Below are 19,835 nucleotides of genomic sequence, written 5' to 3'. Positions count from 1 at the left end.
AAACCATCAGAGACACTGCTCCTGCAAATTGCTCCTCACTTCCCCGCAGCAGCCTTATAGAAAAGGTGTGCTCTGAACACTCGAGAGTGAACAATTGCTTTATTCGAGTTAGTAAACAGTTACACTGAATCACAAGGTGATCTGATTTTTTTTTTTGATTTTTTTTTTTAGTTTTTTATTTTTTTGTACTTTTTTGTGTGGATTTTTTTAGTTTTTTTGTTGCTTTTTTGTTTTGTTTTGTTTCTTTTTTGTTTTGTTTTGTTTTTGTTTTGTATTTGTCAGAATGGGATACTCCACGACTCTCTTACCAATTCAGTGCCAGTATAACATGCTCTAGTGTACTTTTGGACTCTTGGCTACAACTGTACAAGTGCACACAAGTAAATTCTACCCTGTTATCCTCCACCCACTGATTGAGGATCGAATTGCACATTTCTCTTAACCATGACAGGAGAAAGCAAACAGTGAAACAGAATCATGGGGGATCTTTCTCACTTTACCCTTGTTTTCATTGGTTTGTCCATACCATTCTAATTATCATGAAAGGGCTATGCATATGGAGAGATTGTCTCACTGCCTTCCTGGATCACTGAAAACCATCAGGGTTGAAATTTCATCCAAGTCTTTCGTGACGCCCAGCAAATATTCCCCTCAGATTATTTTACACCTTGAGGGAATTTTGGTCTTTAGTTCAACACTCTTGCTCTGTTCCCAAATGGGGCGCTATTTAGGGGAATTTAAAGAGAAAGCTGAGAAGAATAAACATTTACTGAGTTCTCTTGGCATTCAGTCTCTGAAAAACCACAGTATAAACTATTCATGCTGCTTCTTACATCTGTCAAATCAAAAATTAAAAGCCATAAAAGTGTAACACTGAAAATATGGCATTAGAAAGGATAAAGGTGGCCTTTGTAAAAATAACAAGGAAAGTATATTAGCCAATAAAATATTCTAACTCTTCATTTAAAAGTGCATCATGGGTAGGACAGAGATGACTCTGAAGCGTTGCTACTCCAGTATTACCCCTTTCCCCCATCAAAACTTGAATAGGTCCAAAACCATACAATGCAAATCACGATTCTTAGTGTAGCAGCAAAACCACAGCAGTTTTTCGAAAAAAAAAAAAAAAATCCATATCACTGTCCAGTCTCAAATATCTGAACTTTGAAGTCAGGGAGGGAAAAAGTACCTATGTTGGTCCATGTGGTTTTTGAAACCAGGGTGAAAAATCCCCGCAGCAAGAAACCAAGAGGAGAAAGCGTTCCTTGGAGGAGAAGAGGGGGTGGTCGCAGGAATGCTGAGCACACTGTGTGGGTCCATGATGTGCTGTCTTCTGGGTCAAAGGCACCCGTGGGACTGAGGCTTCCTCAGAGGGACTTCGTGATGGGAAGCTGCTTTATTTGCTTGACTTTTAGCCAGAGGGGATGGTGAGCGGACCAGCTGGTGTCATTCAGTGGAGTGACGTGGTTTGCTCTGCTCCCTTTCTCCATGCAAGGTACCCTGTCGGTGAGCATTCCTGCGAAGCAGAAAAGGAGAGAGGGTCAGTGCCAGTGGGATGGGATTCATCACAGGCAGGGGGGGCATTGCCTGAGCTCACACAGCCCCACCGCTTCCACCTTTGCTCTGCCTCTCGCTGCAAGGGCCATCGGTATGTGATGCCGCCCTCGCAGTGAGGTGGCTGGAAGGGAGAATGCAGAAATCCCTGCGATAAAAAGCTGTAAATTGATATAATAATAGTCCATTCTCTGGGTTTTGTAGAGCTCGTTTCATCCTACAAGACCACGGGTGAATAATAATACCTCACGGTTATGTAGTAGATCTCACTGTGCTTTACAGAACCTGGAGGTATCACTGTCTGCTCTGCACAGGTAGGGAAGTGGACTTGGAGGAGGAAAACACATTTGGACCAGGGATGGCGATGGGACGGGGAACAGAGCCTGCCTTGCAGCTCACTTGTTTTGCCATTAGACCTGAGTGGCTCCCAGAAATCCAGATTTCCCCCAATGCTTTCAAGGCAGATGAAAACAGCACTTCAAAAATTAAAACTGCAGCTTATTCCAATTCTTCCCGTGCTTTTAAAGCTGTCTGTAGTGCAGTCCAAGTGGCAGGGAGCTGGGCTGATATTTCACCTAGGGCCCCTCAAATAACAAGTGGGGTTTCCCTTCTGCCTTCTTGGTGTGCTCAGCCCTGCGCAGAGCAGGCCGAGGGGAGGCCTCATGGCGGCCTGCAGCTCCCTCACGAGGGGAGCGGAGGGGCAGGCGCTGAGCTCTGCTCCTTGGGGACAGCGACAGGACCTGAGGGAATGGCATGGAGCTGGGTCAGGGAAGGGTCAGGCTGGGGGTTAGGGAAAGGGTCTGCACCCAGAAGGTGCTCGGGCACTGGGACAGGCTCCCCAGGGCAGTGGTCATGACACTGAGGAGGATTCAGTGGTCCTTGTGGATCCCTTCCAACCCAGGATGTTCTGTGCTTCTCATGCAAATACCCATCTCCCAGTAAGAGAGCTAATTCCTCACAGGTACTGTCCATGCTACTCATTCTAAACAAAGATGTCCCTCTTGGCCTTTCCCCTACTCATACAGCTGAAAGCCGTATGCTCAAGACAGCAAAACCCAGCTGGGGTGAGGGAGGTTGGTCTGAAGCCCCCATGATCTCCTTGGTCCTCATTTATTTAGGACACGAAGGGGACACATCCCCCAGCAGTTATTCAGACAGCCCCTTGTGAAGCCAGCTGGCGCTTTGACTGGGTGAACAACAGTGGAGCCAACACTACTTCACGGACTTGAGCCCTTCAGAAAGCTGCCTGATAGCTCCCCTAAAATAATGTAAGCATTGCCAGTGGTGAAGGCCAAGACCATGAAAATCTTTGGAATAATGTTTTAAAAAAATCATCTTCTCATCAGTCTAACGGAGCTAAAACACCGTGGTTTTAAATTCCTCATGGCTTGGTTTATCTAGGGGCTACTGGGTAACATGCCATGGCCTCTTCTCCTGCTTCCCTCGTCACTTGGCCACGCAGACTGTTTGCAGCAACTGTCTTCTCTCTCTACAAAGGTTGCTTTGGTCTCTGTCACCTTGGATGGGATCCGCTGTTCCCTAAAGCCTCAGACTGAAACTCAAGTACTATCAGCCTTAATGTTGGTGCTGGGTCACATTTTCCTTCTCAGTCTGCTCCCTGATCTCCCTTGCACACTGACTCCTCTCATCACTGTGCCTGTATTCCCCTGCCAAATCTCCTCCCTTCTCAAAGCAGAGGCTGGAAGGCACTTTGACTGTGTTGACCAGCATAAACGCCCAGAGCATGGAGACCACTCTATCTAGGTTAAGGAATAACACTTGGGCTTTAGGGCACTGTGCCCAGAGGGATGTGCAGCTCTGTGCACAGAGAGTGCTAAGGGGAAGAACTAGACTGAGCATTGGGATGTATCCACTTCCTGAGTACTCCCCATAAAGCACATTACTGCTTTCTGTCACTTTTTGGCTTGAAATCGTGCTCGGAGATTAACTAAAAAGGAAAGCAGAGAACACAAAATTTGCAGCCTCTCTATGAACCCTCACTCTGCACTTCAGGTATTTTGCCTGTTCCTTTCTTAACATGCATCAGTGAAAACGGATTTCCATCCCGCACTAATCAGTCTCAAATGGCAAGGCATAGTGCAGGATGATAAGCGGTTTGGGAAGGAGGGCATGAAGATGTTCCCGAGTTCTCGATGCTTTCTGCTTGGAGCAGTCAGCTGGCTTTTTAAGGCCTGTCTGCCTTCCTCTCCTGCAGATAGAGTGCAGCTTGGAGCAGCATCTTCCCTATTGATTGGTTCACGTGACAGTCATTGTGTTCGATGAATGCATCTTCATAGCAATCAAGTGACAGAACAAAAATCCATATCAGGCATCGCATGCAGAGTTTTATAAAGAAACGAGAACATACTAGTCATCACCACTTCACAGTCAGATGCTTTACACCTCGTGCCAACACCAGAGTGCATGACCAGCACAATAAAATCAGCTATTTATATCTCTCCCCCCCCCCAAACAAATTACTTTTTAGGAGAAAAACATATGCTCTTCACCCCAGTTGAACTTGCACCCAACACACAGCAGAGAGTGCTGATCAGATAGAAAGATTGTGTCAGCTACAAAAGACAATTTTTTGGTAATTATAAAGGCATGAAGTCGATCTTATGTGAGTTGCCCTGAGGTGGACACACTGGTTTTTGCACACTAAGCAGGATGGTGTTGACCTGGGGATGGAAAACCACCCAGAAGTCAGAGGTGTAGTCCTAACCCCACAAGGCCTTATGGAAAAGAGGACAGAAGGAGAACAAGCAGGAAGGCCACGCCGGCAGCACGCTCCTTCAGGCAGCGACAGCAGCCAGAGAGCTGCTTCCATCATGTCCCACCTCCTCAGAGGGCCATGCCACTGACACGGCTTTGCACACACACACACGTACACTCACTGAGTCTTTTTCCATTTGTGCTCCCCCCCTCATTCTGCGCTCCATTGAACATTTCTGTCTCCGGACCCGCATCATATTGTTCAGGAAAGAAATAGACGCTGGGTGGGGAGGGGTGAGGCAGCCGTTGATGTGGGCTGGCGTGGCAGAGTTTCCGTCATTTAGCACAGCAGTTAATTCACCCGGACAATGAATGTTGATGTGCTAGAAGAGGCCTAGTTCATCTGGGACATGCATGGCCTTGGAGAAAAGGCACTGCAATTATTTTCTCAGGGAAACTGCTCTGGAAATAAACCACAAGAGTGCAGCTAAAGTCAGCATGGGAGCAAGCTCAGCCCTGGAAACACTCTGGAGTCATCTGTTACTTGTAATAGTTCTATAATTTATTCTTTTTCTTTTTTTATTCTTTTTTTTTTTTTTTTTTTTTTTTTTAGCAATTCTTAAAGCAGTTCAAGCTTCTTCATTAAAGCCTTCCCCTTTGAATACTTGATGATTTATCTTTCCATGAAATAACTGAAGGGATGCCACATTGCAAAAGTCAGGGAAGTCCGGGGAGGCCTCTAGCACAAATGGAAGAACAGCTCGACTCCTTAGACACCATCCCTCAATTTTGGGGGTAGCAGAAGGCCTGCTATGTACCGGCTTCTGCTTTCCTGCACCTACTCCTTGAAAAGCCTCCAGGGAAATTTCACTGGCTCATGTCTACGTTTGGCCCTTGCTGGCACATCGAGTATCTTCTCTCACCGAACTCATTCGAAGAATGTTAAACTGAACCCTCAAACTAGCCTGTGACATTAGGAACAGGGATGGATGTCACCATGCCCTCGTGAAGTAGCAAGGAAATGTAGGAAATCCAGTTCCAGGGACTTTTTTATGCTACTGCACAGCCTAGATGAAACACACATCTTAAAAAGAGGAAGCAAAGGAATCATCACTGTGGAGAGACCCTGAGAGTGACCAAGCAGATGTCGGCTCCACTCTCCTGAATTCACGAGGCAGCTGGTGGCACTGAGGAGAGATGAGACAGAAATCTGGCCTTCTGCCACATTGGTAACAATCATTCCAAACCTTCCCCAAAACATGAGTACAATCTTGGTCTGGGCAAGCACACAGCTCTTTTTCATAGCCACTGGAATTAGGATTCCTTAAACTTAGCAGGTTAAAATGGCACATCCTCTCCCCATCAGGTCTGTGTATTCCTAGGTAAAACAGAGCTCACCAGGAGCTCCTCCTCCGGCATCTTCACCTTCTGTTTCCACATCACTGGTGTCCTTGTCCTCCTTCCCAAACTCAGAGGTGCTCCAGAGCAGGTGCTACCTTAGATGCTCCAAACCATACCTGGGGAGAGCCTCTCTATCCACCAGCCAAGGTGGGTAGAGGGAGATACCAGTCTTGGTGGGCTAAACTGAACATTTGGGTTCGATTCCCCATGTTTCAGCATCAGTGCTGCCATCAGGTTTCCTTGCCATCGTCATCCTTCCATACCAGTCACCTACACCACTTTCTACTGCTCATAGCAGCAATTTCCCCAGAACCTCTGTAAATATTTTCTTCATATAAAGTTTAAAAAAAAAAAACTATTAAAAAAAAAAGAAGGAAAACCAAATCCAGACACTTTCTCCTCTCCTTTCCTGAAAACAAGCAACCACAGTGATGTGATAACCCTTCTTTAAGTCTCTGAGTTTGCCCAACTCAGAATAGAAACTTAAACTTGAATTTCAGCAGCCTCCCGTGCGTGGGTCCAAACCACCAGGCTTTTGGCTATTCTAAGGTGCTTCTCAATTTTCTTCAAGCATCATTTTAGTGAAATGTGTTGGCCTCCCCTACCGGGAAGCGAGCAGTGTTTCCCAGGAATGACCCCTCTGACCATCCCTACCCAAGACATGGATGTCTGTGGGGCCAGGGGCTGCAGCCCTCATGCTGCCACGCTGGGGCAGGACCAGGGAGGTGGTGATGGGAGAGAAAGCAAGAAGGGCTCAGCGCCAACCAGCAGCAGGACCTGGGTGCAGGAACATCAGCCTGTCCTGGGGGTGGCAGAGCTGCTGGGCATAGGAGAGGCCGGGTGGGGAGCTGTATCACGCAGCACGGATGCTGCAGTTTCCCCCTGATATTCATGGCCCCATCCTGACTCTTTTCAGCCTAAGCAAGAGCAGGTGCAGACTCACCCAAGGGCAAGAGGGGAGTGCTGAGGTATCCAAAACACCAGGCAGATTATACTGTGGAGGAAGGAAGGGGAAAAACTCGCACAGAACACAGCAGGAGCAAGTGGGAGAGAGCTGGCATCCACCCCAGTGCAGTGCCAGGCACCCCAGGGCATCTCCTGTCCCCAGCACTGCTGGCCACCCAACAAACTGCATCAGACCCAACTGGTGTTTCAGATTTTTACCTGTTCCCCACCTCCTCCTCAACCCCAGGGAAACAGAAACATTTCCGCCACCGAGGTAACTCGTCCAGCAATAATTGGTAAGCTGCTTCAAATAAAACAGAAGTGACATTTTAATTGTACTTTGAAAGTTAGGGTCAGAATTCAAATCTGCAGTGACCTCATCTTTTCTTTTACACGAGCCTTCCAGCATCTCTCAATTGGAGAATTCCTGTGGAAAAGTGTATTTTTTTAATTTTTTTCTCCCCCTTTGAATAAGAAACTTAGAAGTGGCAGCGCAAGTGGTTCACGAAAGCTTATAAATATTTGGAGCATAAGCAGGCAGCGGATCATAATGACACCAAGTCCTGCATTTTACCACGTGGCCTCCAAATAAATCGCTAAAAATTGCTCTAACCATAGGTTTAAATATCAATCGGCCGATGATGGGATGCAGATCTTTCCAGAGAGGTTGCAACTTGATAGTTGTTTTATTCTGCACTACCCAATCCCTATTTTTTAAATTTTTTATTTTTTGGGGGGGGGCAGAGGGGAGGAGGTGGAGAGAAGTGGAGGGAAGACACTTTACATTACACAGCCTGAAGTCCAAACCCAGGGCTGGAAGAGGGAGTGCAGCAGAGGCTGGGGGTGTCCTCTCCGCGAGCGCAGCTCAGCCTCTTTGCCTCTAGATAATTTGTTGTTGGAGGCTGGCTCAAATTGAAGACAGTAATGCTTCAGAAACACTTGGAAAAGCAAGCCAGCTGCAGGGAGGATATCGTTACAAATTGAGACACATGTTGTACAGGAATCCCATTCTTTTCAAATACCAGAATCGTGTCTGGGGAAGTAAAGCCATGCAAATGAGTCAGAGACAGAACCTCATTCTGTAGCGTGCTGAGAGCCTTCAGCTTTCATTAGGGGCACCAAGAGCTGAGTGCACCAAATACTTCACAGGATCAAGCCCAGGCATTTAATTAGCTGTTAATTTCACGGCAGAAGCAAATGCTGAGTATGTGAGGGTTTTGTAAAATGCTGGAGTTTGCTTTGATTCACATCTCTCATGAGATGATCGCACACACTTCCAAACACAACCTCTGGTCCCCGGAGTGAAATGCAGCTCCTTATCAAGACAGTGTAAACATGTTAAGGTCACAGCTCAGGTAAGGCTCAGCTGTGAGGCCTCAATTGATGGAGACACCCAGCAATGTGCTGAACTCCCCTGTTTTGCCATAGGAGACCTAAAAAATAGACAAGGAGGGACTCAGCAAGTAATCTGAAAATAAATAATAATTAAGAAAATCTTGCTTGGCATGATCTTGATTTCCTCCTGATTTCTTGCTCAAGCAGCTGTGCTTCTGCTTTTCTTGATTCTCCCATAGCTTTTTGAACAGGAATTCATATTTTTTCTTAAACTCTACTGCTCACTGCTTGATTACGTCCAGCTCTTTCACAACCACCGTCCTCAAAAGTGTTTTGCTCCATTCTAATCCACTTTCAGGTATTGCTCATGATACTGAGAAACAGTTTGCAAGCTCTTCACGGTTCTTCAGCTCTGAAGCTGGCCATTGTTGTCTTAAGGTTGAGCTTCTCAAAGGCAGTGGGGTGCTTAGCTCCTCACCAGATTTCAGTGGCAATCAGACACATGCTGTCCAGGATCTTGTTCTCTTAATGTAAAGGCAATCTTATTATATTTTTACAAGGGTGTCGTCTGTTTTACTGTGATCTTTGTTGTTATATACTCTATATTCAACCACGAATTGTACTTTTTTTCCTCATAAACTTTCCATACACCACTGACTTTGATAGCTAACGGCACAAGAACACACTGATGGCGAGCCTGAGCCTCCCCCTACACCCATTTTACACCTCACACTTTTGAATCCCGCCAAGTTTGCTTTGCGTTGACTTAAATGAGAGGAACATTAGCCCTTAGAAAAGATCTGATGGTTCTGGTCAGTGGGACTTGAACATGAGCCAGCAGAGTGCCCTAGAAGCCAGGAGGGCCACCCGTACCCTGGTACAGCACTGCTACCTGGTCGAGGGAGGGGATGGTCTTGCTCTGCTCTGTGCTGGTGCGGGCTCACCTCAAGTGTGTGTGCTGTTTTGGGCACTACAGTATAAGAAGGACATAAAACTCTCTGAGAGTGTCCAAAGGAGGGCTACAAAGTGGTGAAGAACCTGGAGGGGAAGACCTATGAAGAGTGGCTGAGGTGCCTTGGTGTGCGCAGCCCCATGCAGAGCAGGCTGAGGGGAGGCCTCATGGCGGCCTGCAGCTCCCTCACGAGGGGAGGGGAGCAGAGGGGCAGGCGCTGAGCTCTGCTCTCTGGGGACAGCGACAGGACCCGAGGGGACGGCATGGAGCTGGGACAGGGGAGGGTCAGGATGGGGGTTAGGGAAAGGGTCTGCGCCCAGAAGGTGCTCGGGCACTGGGACAGGCTCCCCAGGGCAGTTTGGACAGCACTCTCCGACACATGGGCTGGTTTTTGGGTGGTCCTGTGTGGAGCCAGGAGTTGGACTCAGTGATCCTTGTGGGTCCCTTCCAACTGGGAATATTCTGTGATTCTGTTCTATGCTTATATGTATTAAAGAGCCTGGGCAGTCTTTAAAGCCTGACAGACAATTATGAGTGTCTCCTTGTTTCAATAGTAATGTTTACCAACTTAGAGAATGACATGGATGAGTTGCTTAATTCAGTTCAAACAGCTGTCATGTCACAAGACAATGCTAATAAGCAAGCACTGCAGTGACCTCTGAAGTCAATGGCCCCAGAGCCTGGCAGCTACCAGGTCGGCTGCAGCCTCCAGGAGCCCTCTACACTCCTGCGGGTCTGTTAATTGAGCTATGGCATTTCTCTGCTGGCTGAAGATCTGGCCCCGTGTTTTATTTGCCAAGAGCCCTGAACGTTCACCGCCTTGTGAATCAGACCAGGTGTGGCTATTTTCTAAACCGGGATCAAGAATCGGATTTCACATTTAAAATATTCACCCTGGGAGGTTTGATGGAAAAGCAGGAGAAACCCATCAGAAATCAGCACTTGTTCCTTTGATTTCAAGGCATGCACAGCGATCCACAGCACCGTACCACAAGCCTGCTATTTACTGCCACTGAGACGGAAGTCAGCGCTCCCACACCCCGTCAGCAAGATGTGGGAGCTGAGAGCTGCTCTGCAAGCATGTCATTTTATACTTCAACATTTTGAGAAGCCTTTTTTCCTTTTTTTTTTTTTTCTTTTTCTTTTTTTTTTTTTTCTGGGAAACCCTTTTCTGATTTAATATATCTGAGAAGCTACCCAGGCAATTCTGAAACCTAAGCTCACCCTGCTAGAGCCAGGCAGCTCTCAAGGGCAAAGCTGCAGTTCCAAGCAAATGTGTTTAAGGCTTTGTGGTATTAACAGTCTCTCCTTTCCCCTGTAGAATAAATGGAAAAATTCTGTAGGCTTCTAAGATGCCAGGTGAAGGAAAACTTCTGAACCAGAAGAGTAGGTGTTAAGCGTATGAGTCCGATTACTCTGTTGATTTTAATTAGTTTAGCATCAGCGGAACTACATCCAGTTAAAATTAGCTAAGGCTCTGGCCCATAGTGGTGTGTCAACAAAGATGACTGGCACAAAAATGTGTGTAAATATATAAAATCTGTTTTCAAGCATACCTTTAGGGTCAAATTCTGTTCTGGTCAGCAACGAGGGCAGGGTGTGATGCTGGTAGATAGATGCTACAGTGACTGGGGAGCTATAAAAACTCTTAAGGCAGAAAGGGAGGTTAATAGCTATGGCCCTTGCCTCAGGAATCCTGACCAGAGCAGGAAATCTTGTGCTGGACCATTATGGGCAGGGGAGTTCACAGTGGGATATATATTACTTCTGCCCTAAACTGGAGCATTCTGCTCGTTGTACATTTTTACGACTACAATGTATGGACTAGACAGCTGGAAGTTTGGGCCTATAACTCAGCAGATGCTGACCCCAGGACATATGGGTTGGCTCGGTAGGTGGCCATGCTCCTACTATTTCTATTACTTTTGGGAGAAATTGTGCTTACACAAGCAGGAAAATTCCTTCCTTTCCTTACCCCTCTGCCCCCAACACAGGACTAGTCAATACACACACACACACACACAGAAGCTAGTTTTGAGTTTAGCCTGTGCCATTTAATTTTCCATTTTACCATAACTATTATGTTAAAGCCGAGCAGTCCTTAGCATTTTCAGCTATTTGCTTAAGAAACCTTGCCCTACCCCAAAACTATGGGGTTAAAACTGATCCAGCCTGGACACAGAGCACACGGGTAGGTGACACGAACACTAATTTGAGAAACCCTTGGTGCTCAAATTTGAAAAAACTGCACCCAACAGATCAGCCTTCCTTGCTTCATTGCTTTATCATAGTAGGACTTTGGCACTGGGACATCTTTTGCTGGTTCTTTGAATTGCATCAAACTACAACAGCTTGACAGTCCACATCCTGATGGAGAGACTAAACTTTAACATCGAGGATTATGTTGCTGATTAGCACTTCCAATAATCAAGTAATTGGTACATTAAATAATCTGGAGTTTGGCGACTCGCCCAAAAGGGTCATGCTTGCATTGATTCCTTTTTAGAGAGTCCATGTTGCCATTACACGAATTCAATCTGTCTGTCCAGAACTCTAGCGTAAAAATATTTGGCTAATTTCCTTCATTTCATACAATTTGACAGGAAATAAAATCCAGGAAAAGCTGCGCGTTATGGCAATGTGTTCAGACTTTCCAGCTGGGGGATGGGGAGCGGGAGAGAAGAAAACTCTCCGGACATTTTCTTCTCCCGGCTCAGCACGGCCAGTACAAAGCACAACTCCAGGGCCCCGAGTCAGCACAATGAGTAGCGCAGAGCCTACCCTCTGTGTGTTTTATTAGCATTTCTGTCAGGTTGGGGGCCTGGTGAGGGATGTTGCCCGCAGCTGTATCGCTGACAGACACCTAGGCTGGGCCTTGGCTCTCTCAGCTTCCAGCGTCTATGGGGGCATGGAGGTCTGTGCCAGCAGCCCCCGGTTTCCTTCACAGCAGAGAGGAACAGGCGCTCCTAGGGCACAATTCATCTCGGCTGTCTCCGTTGTCGACTCAGGATGAGCTCAGCTGTCTCTGAAGCGCCTGCTTCTCTAGGCTGGTTTTAAAGGGGGTTCAGACAATTAGCTCAGCTGTGCCTTCCTCACCGATGTCTGTATGGGGTCAGATGAGTCTTGCCTGGCAAACTGAGGAGTCTCCTGTAAGACGATCCTTACACCGAGACAAAGGAATATGTAAAAGTCAGTGAATGGGAAAATGGTTATTCCTGAGGATAACCAAAGTGGCAGTTATTGACATTTAGAGACTACAGCGAGCCGAGGACAATAACCTCGGTGATAAAGCATCCCTCTTGTCTTTTCATTGCAGTCTGCTCCGTTTACCCACTCTCTCTGTCAAACGCCATCCCCGATGTCATGTATAATTGTGTCAACAGGCAAAAAAACACAACTCGGTGAAGCCAGAGCTCGCTCTCGGTTTAAAGACTCTGGCTCTGGATGACGATAAAGCCCTCCCGGGACCAGGACCTCAGCGAGGTGGCATTACTGCAGCCTGGGTGGTCCAGGCAAGCGGCGGGCACATGGCAGGCAGTGCGCGCTAAGAAGCAGCCGGCCTCAACTACAGAGGCAGCACGCAAATGTGCAGGTCTGTTAGCACTGGCTTGAAACAAAACACAGCTACGGGGAGCCCGAGCAAGGGAAAGGACGTGTTAACCATGGCTGTCCTAAAATTAAATAAAAGGGATGCAGGCAAGCAGTGGGCTTCTCACCAGATCAAATCACTACCCCGAGGTAAAAGCGCACGTACGTTTACGCAGAGACAATTTTTCAAGCACCAAAGGTGGCACGCTGGGGTTTGCAAAAAAGGTCTTGCTGCTGAAATAGCCAAATACTAGAATAGACGGGCATATAGTCCGTCTGTACCTGGAGGGGCTTAGGAAAATCCCTGCCATCAGCACCTAAGCGAGTGTAAAGGCCTTAAATATTCATTCGACGTCTGAGTTATTGTATATGTTGGTTATTAGTCCAAGAAAGTTACAGACATCCTCTGTTCTTACAAACGTGTCTTTTAAATGTGTCAGCACATGCCTGCAGCAAAGAATAATGGTTCTGTTCCACCGAAGAAAGTAAATAAATGCTGCGCCTGATCAAAGGGGCAACGTTTCCGGCACTGCAGCCAGCACAGGGAACGCGACGGTAACAAATAAAAAGGGAGCCCCGGCCACACTGCAGTACCTTTGATGCTGCAATTAGTCTGCGCCGATGGAGCGGGGAGATACTGCAGCATCCCGGCTCCCACCGCACGCACAGCCCACGGCTGGAGACGCCACGCTGCTCACGGCAGCGTTCACATTGCACTGCTGCAGCCGCTGTTTGTGCTACCAGGGACAGGGCTCGGCTGGAGGCTGCAGGATATTGCAGGGATTGTAATGAAACCTGGCGCCTCACCAAGCCACATCCGGCCCAACGTCAGTATTTTGCTGCCGAACAGATTTCTTGCAACACCCACCATTTTCCCTTTCCCTGAAAGAAGCTCTCCGTGCTCGTGAATCGAAACAAACGCAGCCACGTTTGTTTCTCGCTCACAGGTCTGAAGGAACAGACACGTGCTGAACTCACAGGTTTACAAAGGCGCTGGTGTAGCGGGGGGACTCAGCGGGCTGGAAATGAGGAATGAAGGAGGGGGGAGGAAGGGGTCTGCCTCTGGGGCATCGCCCTTGGCCAAGCCACAGTTGTTGGTGGACTTGTCCCCCTCCAAGGGGCTGAGGGAAACCTCAACTGCTTTTCTAAAGGGGCAGGCTTGCCGAAGACAAGCACCTCGGGTAAGGGAGCAGAGCCACATAGGGCAGGTCGGGCAGCAGGCAGCCCTGAAGCTCTGACACCGAAAGCAGGGAAGCTCGGGGAAGGGAACTCACCCCGGAGAGAGAACAGCCCGGCTGGAAGCCAGGGCATGGTCTGGAGGCAGACCAAAGCGAGATGGTTGGCGATGACCATTTGGTAAGTCAACTGGATCCGAGCTAGCGCTAAGCAGCTGGGGTGTCCTGCTCTACGCTGCGCCGCAGGGCAATTTCAATCATCATCATGAAGGCTTGAGCTGCTGTGCAACTCAGCTGGAATAAGTCAGCAGATTAATGGCCCGGACCTAAGCCATAGCCTAGGCAGAAAACCACCGCCTTTGACGTACGCCACACACAGCCAGCAGCGCCACAAAACGTCCTGTGAGCAGCAACGCCAGGAGGCTGCTGATGGACGGAGCACTAAGGAGTACAAATGCATAAAGAACAGGATCAAAGCATAAATACCAAGGGTTTTCTGAGAGTGCTGATAAACCTGCATCTTTCACAAAGGCCACATCCGCACGGGCTCGGCCTCCAACCTGGAAACACCCATTGTACTCACACAGCAGGCGGCAGCGGGTCACACAAACCTTTACTTATTCTGATTTCGAATTCGGAGGCACCTCCTTTTCAGCGGTGGCTCCAGCTCCTCTGGCCCTGTGCTGAGAAGTGGCGCGGACATAATGCACGGCGCGATGGCAGTCTTTTCTGCTGGTTTTGGCACAGGCTGGATCACGCAGCCTGCCTTGGGCAGCATCCGCAAAGCGTACGCGTGGTCCTCGTCCGCCGGGTTGTTGAGGTTGGGGTCCTGCTTGTCTCCCCCGGCCAGGGGCTCCTCCCCGCTCTTCTTGCCGGCGTCCCCATCGAGGTGGCAGTTCGAGGCGCAGTTGTTCTCCTTCACCGACTCCAGCTCGCTCACCGCCAGCTCCTCCGGGGGCTGGGTTTTTTTGGGCTCCGGGGGCGGCTCCGTGTTCTTGGAGCCCTCGCTGCTCTTGGTGCCGTTGACGATGACGTTGCACACCGCCGCTCCGGCTTCCAGGCCCGGCGTGCCGGAGGCCAAGGGGCCGGGGCAGCAGTGAGCCGCCTCGCCGCACGGCAGCGGCTTGGAGTCCACCGGGCTGCAGTTGTCCCTGCAGTCGCTGCAGTTCCTTTTGTCCGAGCCCCCGAAAGCCAGGTTGACGACGCTGCTGGGCTCGCGCTCGGCTTTCACCTGGGCGTGCAAGGCCCGGTGGATCACGTTGTGCAGCCGCGAGCGGTGGCCGACCGTCAGGTCTATCACACCGTCCTGCGGGCCCTGCAGCACGCTGGGGAAACCGAATTTACTGTTCACGGGGCTGCTCGGTCTGACCGTCAAGTCAACGACTTCGTTTTTACCGTGCTCCTGCAGCACTTGGGCTTGGTTTAGGGACTGGCCCGAGCAGCTCGGCGAGGAGTCGGAGGATTTGGATGATCCTTGCTTCGACTCGCGGGGGGACGAGGAGCTGTTGGCCGGCTTCGCCCCCGGCGTCTCGCTGGAGGTGCTGGGGATGAAGCTCTCGCCGTTGCTGGAGAAGCCATTGGGGGGTTTGGAGTCGTTGATGTGAGGGATGGGGATGGGGATGGGGATGGGGACGGGCAACGGGACGATGACGGGGTATGGCACTAGTAGAGTCGGGGGTGGCACCAGCGGGGCGAGGGATGGCAGCCCGAAGTTCATCATCTGCGGCATGGGCATGGGACCATTTGGCATCATGCTGACGGGGGGAAAGGGGAGGCTGGGCAGGGGGGCTCCAGGAGGAGGGGGCGGCAGCAAGCCCGGCGGGTTCCCGGGCATGGTGGGGGTTGTAGGGGGGTGGATGTGAGGGGAGAGCATCGGCCTGTGCATGGGGCTGGAGGTGGGGCCCATATTTCGGGGCCCACCCGGCGGCGGACCGATGCCCGGGATCATGGGATTCGACAGGGGGCTGTTGGGATTTGAGGCGTGGTGAGGCGGCCCGCGGATGAAGGGCGGCCGGATTTGCTGCATGATCTGCTGCTCCATGAATATGGGCAGAGGGACCGGCCCACGGTTTGTCATCACCATGGGAGGGCTGCGAGGCGGGACGCCGATGGGAGGCACAATGCTAGCAGGGGGCTGGACAGAGACCGGGGGAAGGTTTGGGTTCTCACTGATGGGAATAGGTTTGGGAACTGGCGTGGGGATTTTAGTGACAGAGCAGTTGGCAGTGTCAGACGGAGAGGCAGTGGTAGACGCTGATGGTCCAGGACCTTGAATTTGGCCAGCTGCAGACGCCGGGGATGGGGCTTTTCTCCGAGCATCTGCTAGCGGTATATTCCAAGAATCTGGAGTCAGCAGCTGTACCCCAGTGCCTTCTGCTTTATTTTCGACTGGAGGATGTAATGTACTGCACAGTCCAGCTGGAAGGTTGGCCTGTGTCTCTTTGTAGAAAATGTCCATTTTGTACTGATTGAGACATTTTGCACTGCAGAACTGAAGCCTTCTTTCCCCGTCCCCAAAATCCAGATACTCTTTTGTGTGTCTTATGTGCTTACACCAGTCACATACCTACAACACAGTAATAAAATCAGATCAGGCAAGAAAAGCAATCTTCTCTTCATAGTGTTATTTTTAAAGTCATTTTTTCAGTTGTTTTCTAACGACATTGTTTTTCTAGCAGAAAAATAATAGTTACATTTCCGAAAACTATTTTTTTTCCCAAAAAAAATATTGGGGAATTGAATGCTACCATGGTCTCAATCCTACCATATACAGTTCATTATATATATTATAGCTATACCACAGAGGAGACGCCTCAGCTGGCATAAACTGTTATAGCATACATATGTACGTACACAAAATCCATCTGAATATGTCTGTGATTGCTCCTCGGGGGTAATCTAAGCACACCTTTACCTGCTCTGATGCAATATTACACGGTGAGTGCGATAACTGGGAAAGGGCTCTGAAAGTTGCTGGAAATGAAAGCAAATCATCTCCGCACACTCTGATATTTTGTATTGTGTTGTACTGTATTAACAGAATTAAACAGCGACTTGGAAAAGGTGCAGAGTTTTAAAATGGCATCACTAAGCAGAAGTATCAGTCACCCGTTCATTTCTTGCCCATTATTCCAAGAGTAACTTGGAAACAGGCAGGAAATTTGTGTAAGGTTCAAATAACCCCAATTTGTGATGTTTCGGCAAGCTGGAATTATTTTCGGAGCTGTTTGCCCACTTTTGTATACCAGGCACTTTGAGTAAAACTTGCTGGCAAGCAAGGGCCTATTTAGCAACTTTTCAAATACTACAGCAAAAAGTTTGCATTGCAGGCTTTATTTTTTATTTTTTTTATGTTTCTCTCCTCTCCATTTAATCCTTTTCTGTATCACTATTGGTGTGGTAAAGGCACAGCCAATATTTTATTTTATTTTATTTTATTTTATTTTATTTTATTTTATTTTATTTTATTTTATTTTATTTTATTTTATTTTATTTTATTTTTTAAAGTAAGGCTGCAGAACTAATTAAGCCGTGAAAGGTTTTCCCAGTTGTAAACCACTAGACACCAAAGTTCAAAAAATAGTCATTCTAGGCTTCAGAATCCATTACTTCAGAGAAATTATTGTGATTTCATTAACACATTAATTTTGCAACACCAACAGCTCTCACAGATGGTGAAGACATGATCTACAATTCAAATATGACTCTTGTTTGCACAAATGCCTTTCCTTCATATGGCATTTTAAACAAGAATTAATATGAGTAATCTTGCCATAGCTATAAACAGATAAACAGATGTCAGATTTTTCAGTGCCTTACTTTTTTGACAGAATTTTACGCACACACACAGAAAACCATTTTTGTCATTTACATTAGCTCTCAAAATACTCCACTGACAGAGATTTGTGGTGCTCTCTATCAGCACACTGAGCCCATGACCATGTCAGAATACATCACGGTATTGTTTGCTCTGCCTTTTCCAAACAGCCAAGATTAGCTTGTGTTGAAATGACTATCTTTTGTAGGAAAAAAAAAAAAAAAAAAAAAAAAAAAAAGGAATACGATTGTGAAAAGACTGCATTAAAAGGATAATTAATTTTAATAATGATCGGCCATATAAACAATTCAAAACAACATATGTCAGGCATCTGATTACCCATCTCATTTAACTCTCAGCTTTCCTTTAATATAAACAGTGGTGACATTTTTGAGTTTTCAGCAATATATCTTTAATATATATGTACGCACGCACGCACGCACACCCCCCGACAGGCTATTAGACCGCTGATTTTGACTGCGCAACCTTTGGGTTACCCGGTGTGGTGGCTGCTCCATACAACGTAGCCTGCTAAAAGTCTGCCCAGGTTTTATGGGGGTTTTGCGAGGCGCCAGCTCTCCCTCGGCTCCCGCAGCAGGGATCAGCGCTGGCGCAGCTAGCACGGGGGCTTTGCAACCCCTCACCGCAAAGACGTGGCCGTGGGCACTGAACCATCCCGGGTATTTGGCAGGGCGATGGATTTTGCCACCCGCCCGGCAAATCAACACCGCCCCATCCCTGGATGAGCTGATGGAAACACCTTATAATTGACCTCCTGAAATTTTCTGGCTTGCCACAGCCTTCCCAAGCAGACAAAAGGGGAATTTGTGAGTCTATGCCGTGAATTAATAAGGTGCCATTCATCTCAGTAACGCTGCTTCATTTACCTTAAAGAAATTTTTGCTCCAAAGCTCACTACTGCAGCAACAAAACGCTATCTACTTTGCACGTACAGTATTGGGATGTAAACCACTGCACTGCTTTTGCAGGGCAGGCTCTTACTGCACGGGATGAGTAAAAAAGCAGGGGGTCTCCATGGGCAGGCTGTGGCAGGATGGAGCCCAGCCCAGCCCAGCGCCCATCAGAGCAGTGCCTGTTTGCAGGGGAGACACCAAGAGAGCGGTCCCGGGATGGCGAGGCCAAGGCTTGCCCTTCCATACAGGCAAAGGAAGCAAACCAGCTCTGAACTTGTATGCCTGGTGCTAAAGAAGCACCAATAAATAGGAAAGAGTAGAAACAGCCCCCATATCTTTCTAGGAAGAGCCCCTTGGTGACTTTAATTAAGCAGCCTGAAAGAAAAAAATAAAACAAAAGGAAAAGCAAAAAAAAAAAATATCACTTGTGGATTCTTTTCTAATCATTTAATTTTATTAGTTATCAGCTGAAAAATTCACAGAAATACTTTCATGTTTTATTGCTGTATTGATTTGTTTATCTCAAGTGGGCTCCTATGTCACTGGAAGCTAAACAAATATTTTCTCTTCCTGGGTAAAATATTTCGAAATCCTGCTTAGAAATTCTCTACTGATTTCTCCTGTTTTCAATAATTCACTGCGGTACAAGAAGCCCTGAAGTCTGCCTGCCTCCCTCACGTATTGATCACAGACCTTTCTGTATATTTTATCACTAGATAAAATTAATTAAAGCCACAGAAATTAAAGGCAGTAATTCTGATCCTCTGCACATCCTGGCTGGGCCAAATATCTCATCATTATCTCATTGATTTTATGCAACATCCCAAAGTGTTGGGGTTAACATTGGTGAGAAATGTCTATCTGCTGCATCTATGTGTTTCGTTACTTTTGTGTCTAGTTATGTGAGCCATCAGTCTATGCAGATTACTTAAGATACGAGTATAAAATGTGCATGTCTCATGCAGGCATTAGGACACCTTAGGATACCACACTAAAACACAGAAAAACAGTCCCTGCCACGAGGAGGAAATTACTGGAGGAGAAAAAATATCACTTAAGAATTAATGAATCAAGTCTGTCTTACAGGATTGATCATTTAAGATGAGGTCAATGAATTTATGATACAAATGGCTATATCACTAGAGGTAATAAAATGGAGTAATATCATTCATTTTACATCTAACTAATGACGTGCTCAGAGTAATTACAGGCTGCTTCTAAAAGCCTACACTGATTAGTTCAGATGTGATAGGTGAAACATATATATCCTTCAGTTCAATACAATAACATTTTATCTATAAAATACGCGGCAAATGTCTTATTTTTTAAGTACTTGCATTCCGTACAGAGCATCATTACTCTTCATAAGCAGCTCAAAGCCCCTCTGTTCATCTATTCCTTTTGCTTCCTTTTTCCTGCCTTACCTTTCCCCTTCACTG

The 19,835-nt window shown here is 47.6% G+C and overlaps 1 protein-coding gene across 2 annotated transcripts in view; it reads right to left on the bottom strand.

The window, feature by feature from the left end:
• Nucleotides 1-1,453: 1,453 nt before the first annotated feature.
• The window catches only part of SOBP (sine oculis binding protein homolog), a 94,130-nt gene continuing 75,748 nt past the window's right edge, over nt 1,454-19,835 (bottom strand). For both annotated transcript variants that reach the window (XM_032185052.1, XM_032185053.1), the window contains 2 exons: nt 14,277-16,231; nt 1,454-1,516 (listed from right to left, as the gene is read on the bottom strand). In XM_032185052.1, coding sequence (XP_032040943.1) covers nt 14,279-16,231 — 1,953 coding nt within the window. In that variant the 3' untranslated portion in view covers nt 1,454-1,516; nt 14,277-14,278. The remainder of the gene's footprint in view (nt 1,517-14,276; nt 16,232-19,835) is intronic.

The sequence above is a fragment of the Aythya fuligula genome, chromosome 3 (assembly GCF_009819795.1).
Source record: "Aythya fuligula isolate bAytFul2 chromosome 3, bAytFul2.pri, whole genome shotgun sequence".
NCBI classification, from domain to species: domain Eukaryota; kingdom Metazoa; phylum Chordata; class Aves; order Anseriformes; family Anatidae; genus Aythya; species Aythya fuligula.
This window is presented reverse-complemented; position numbering and strand designations above follow the sequence as displayed.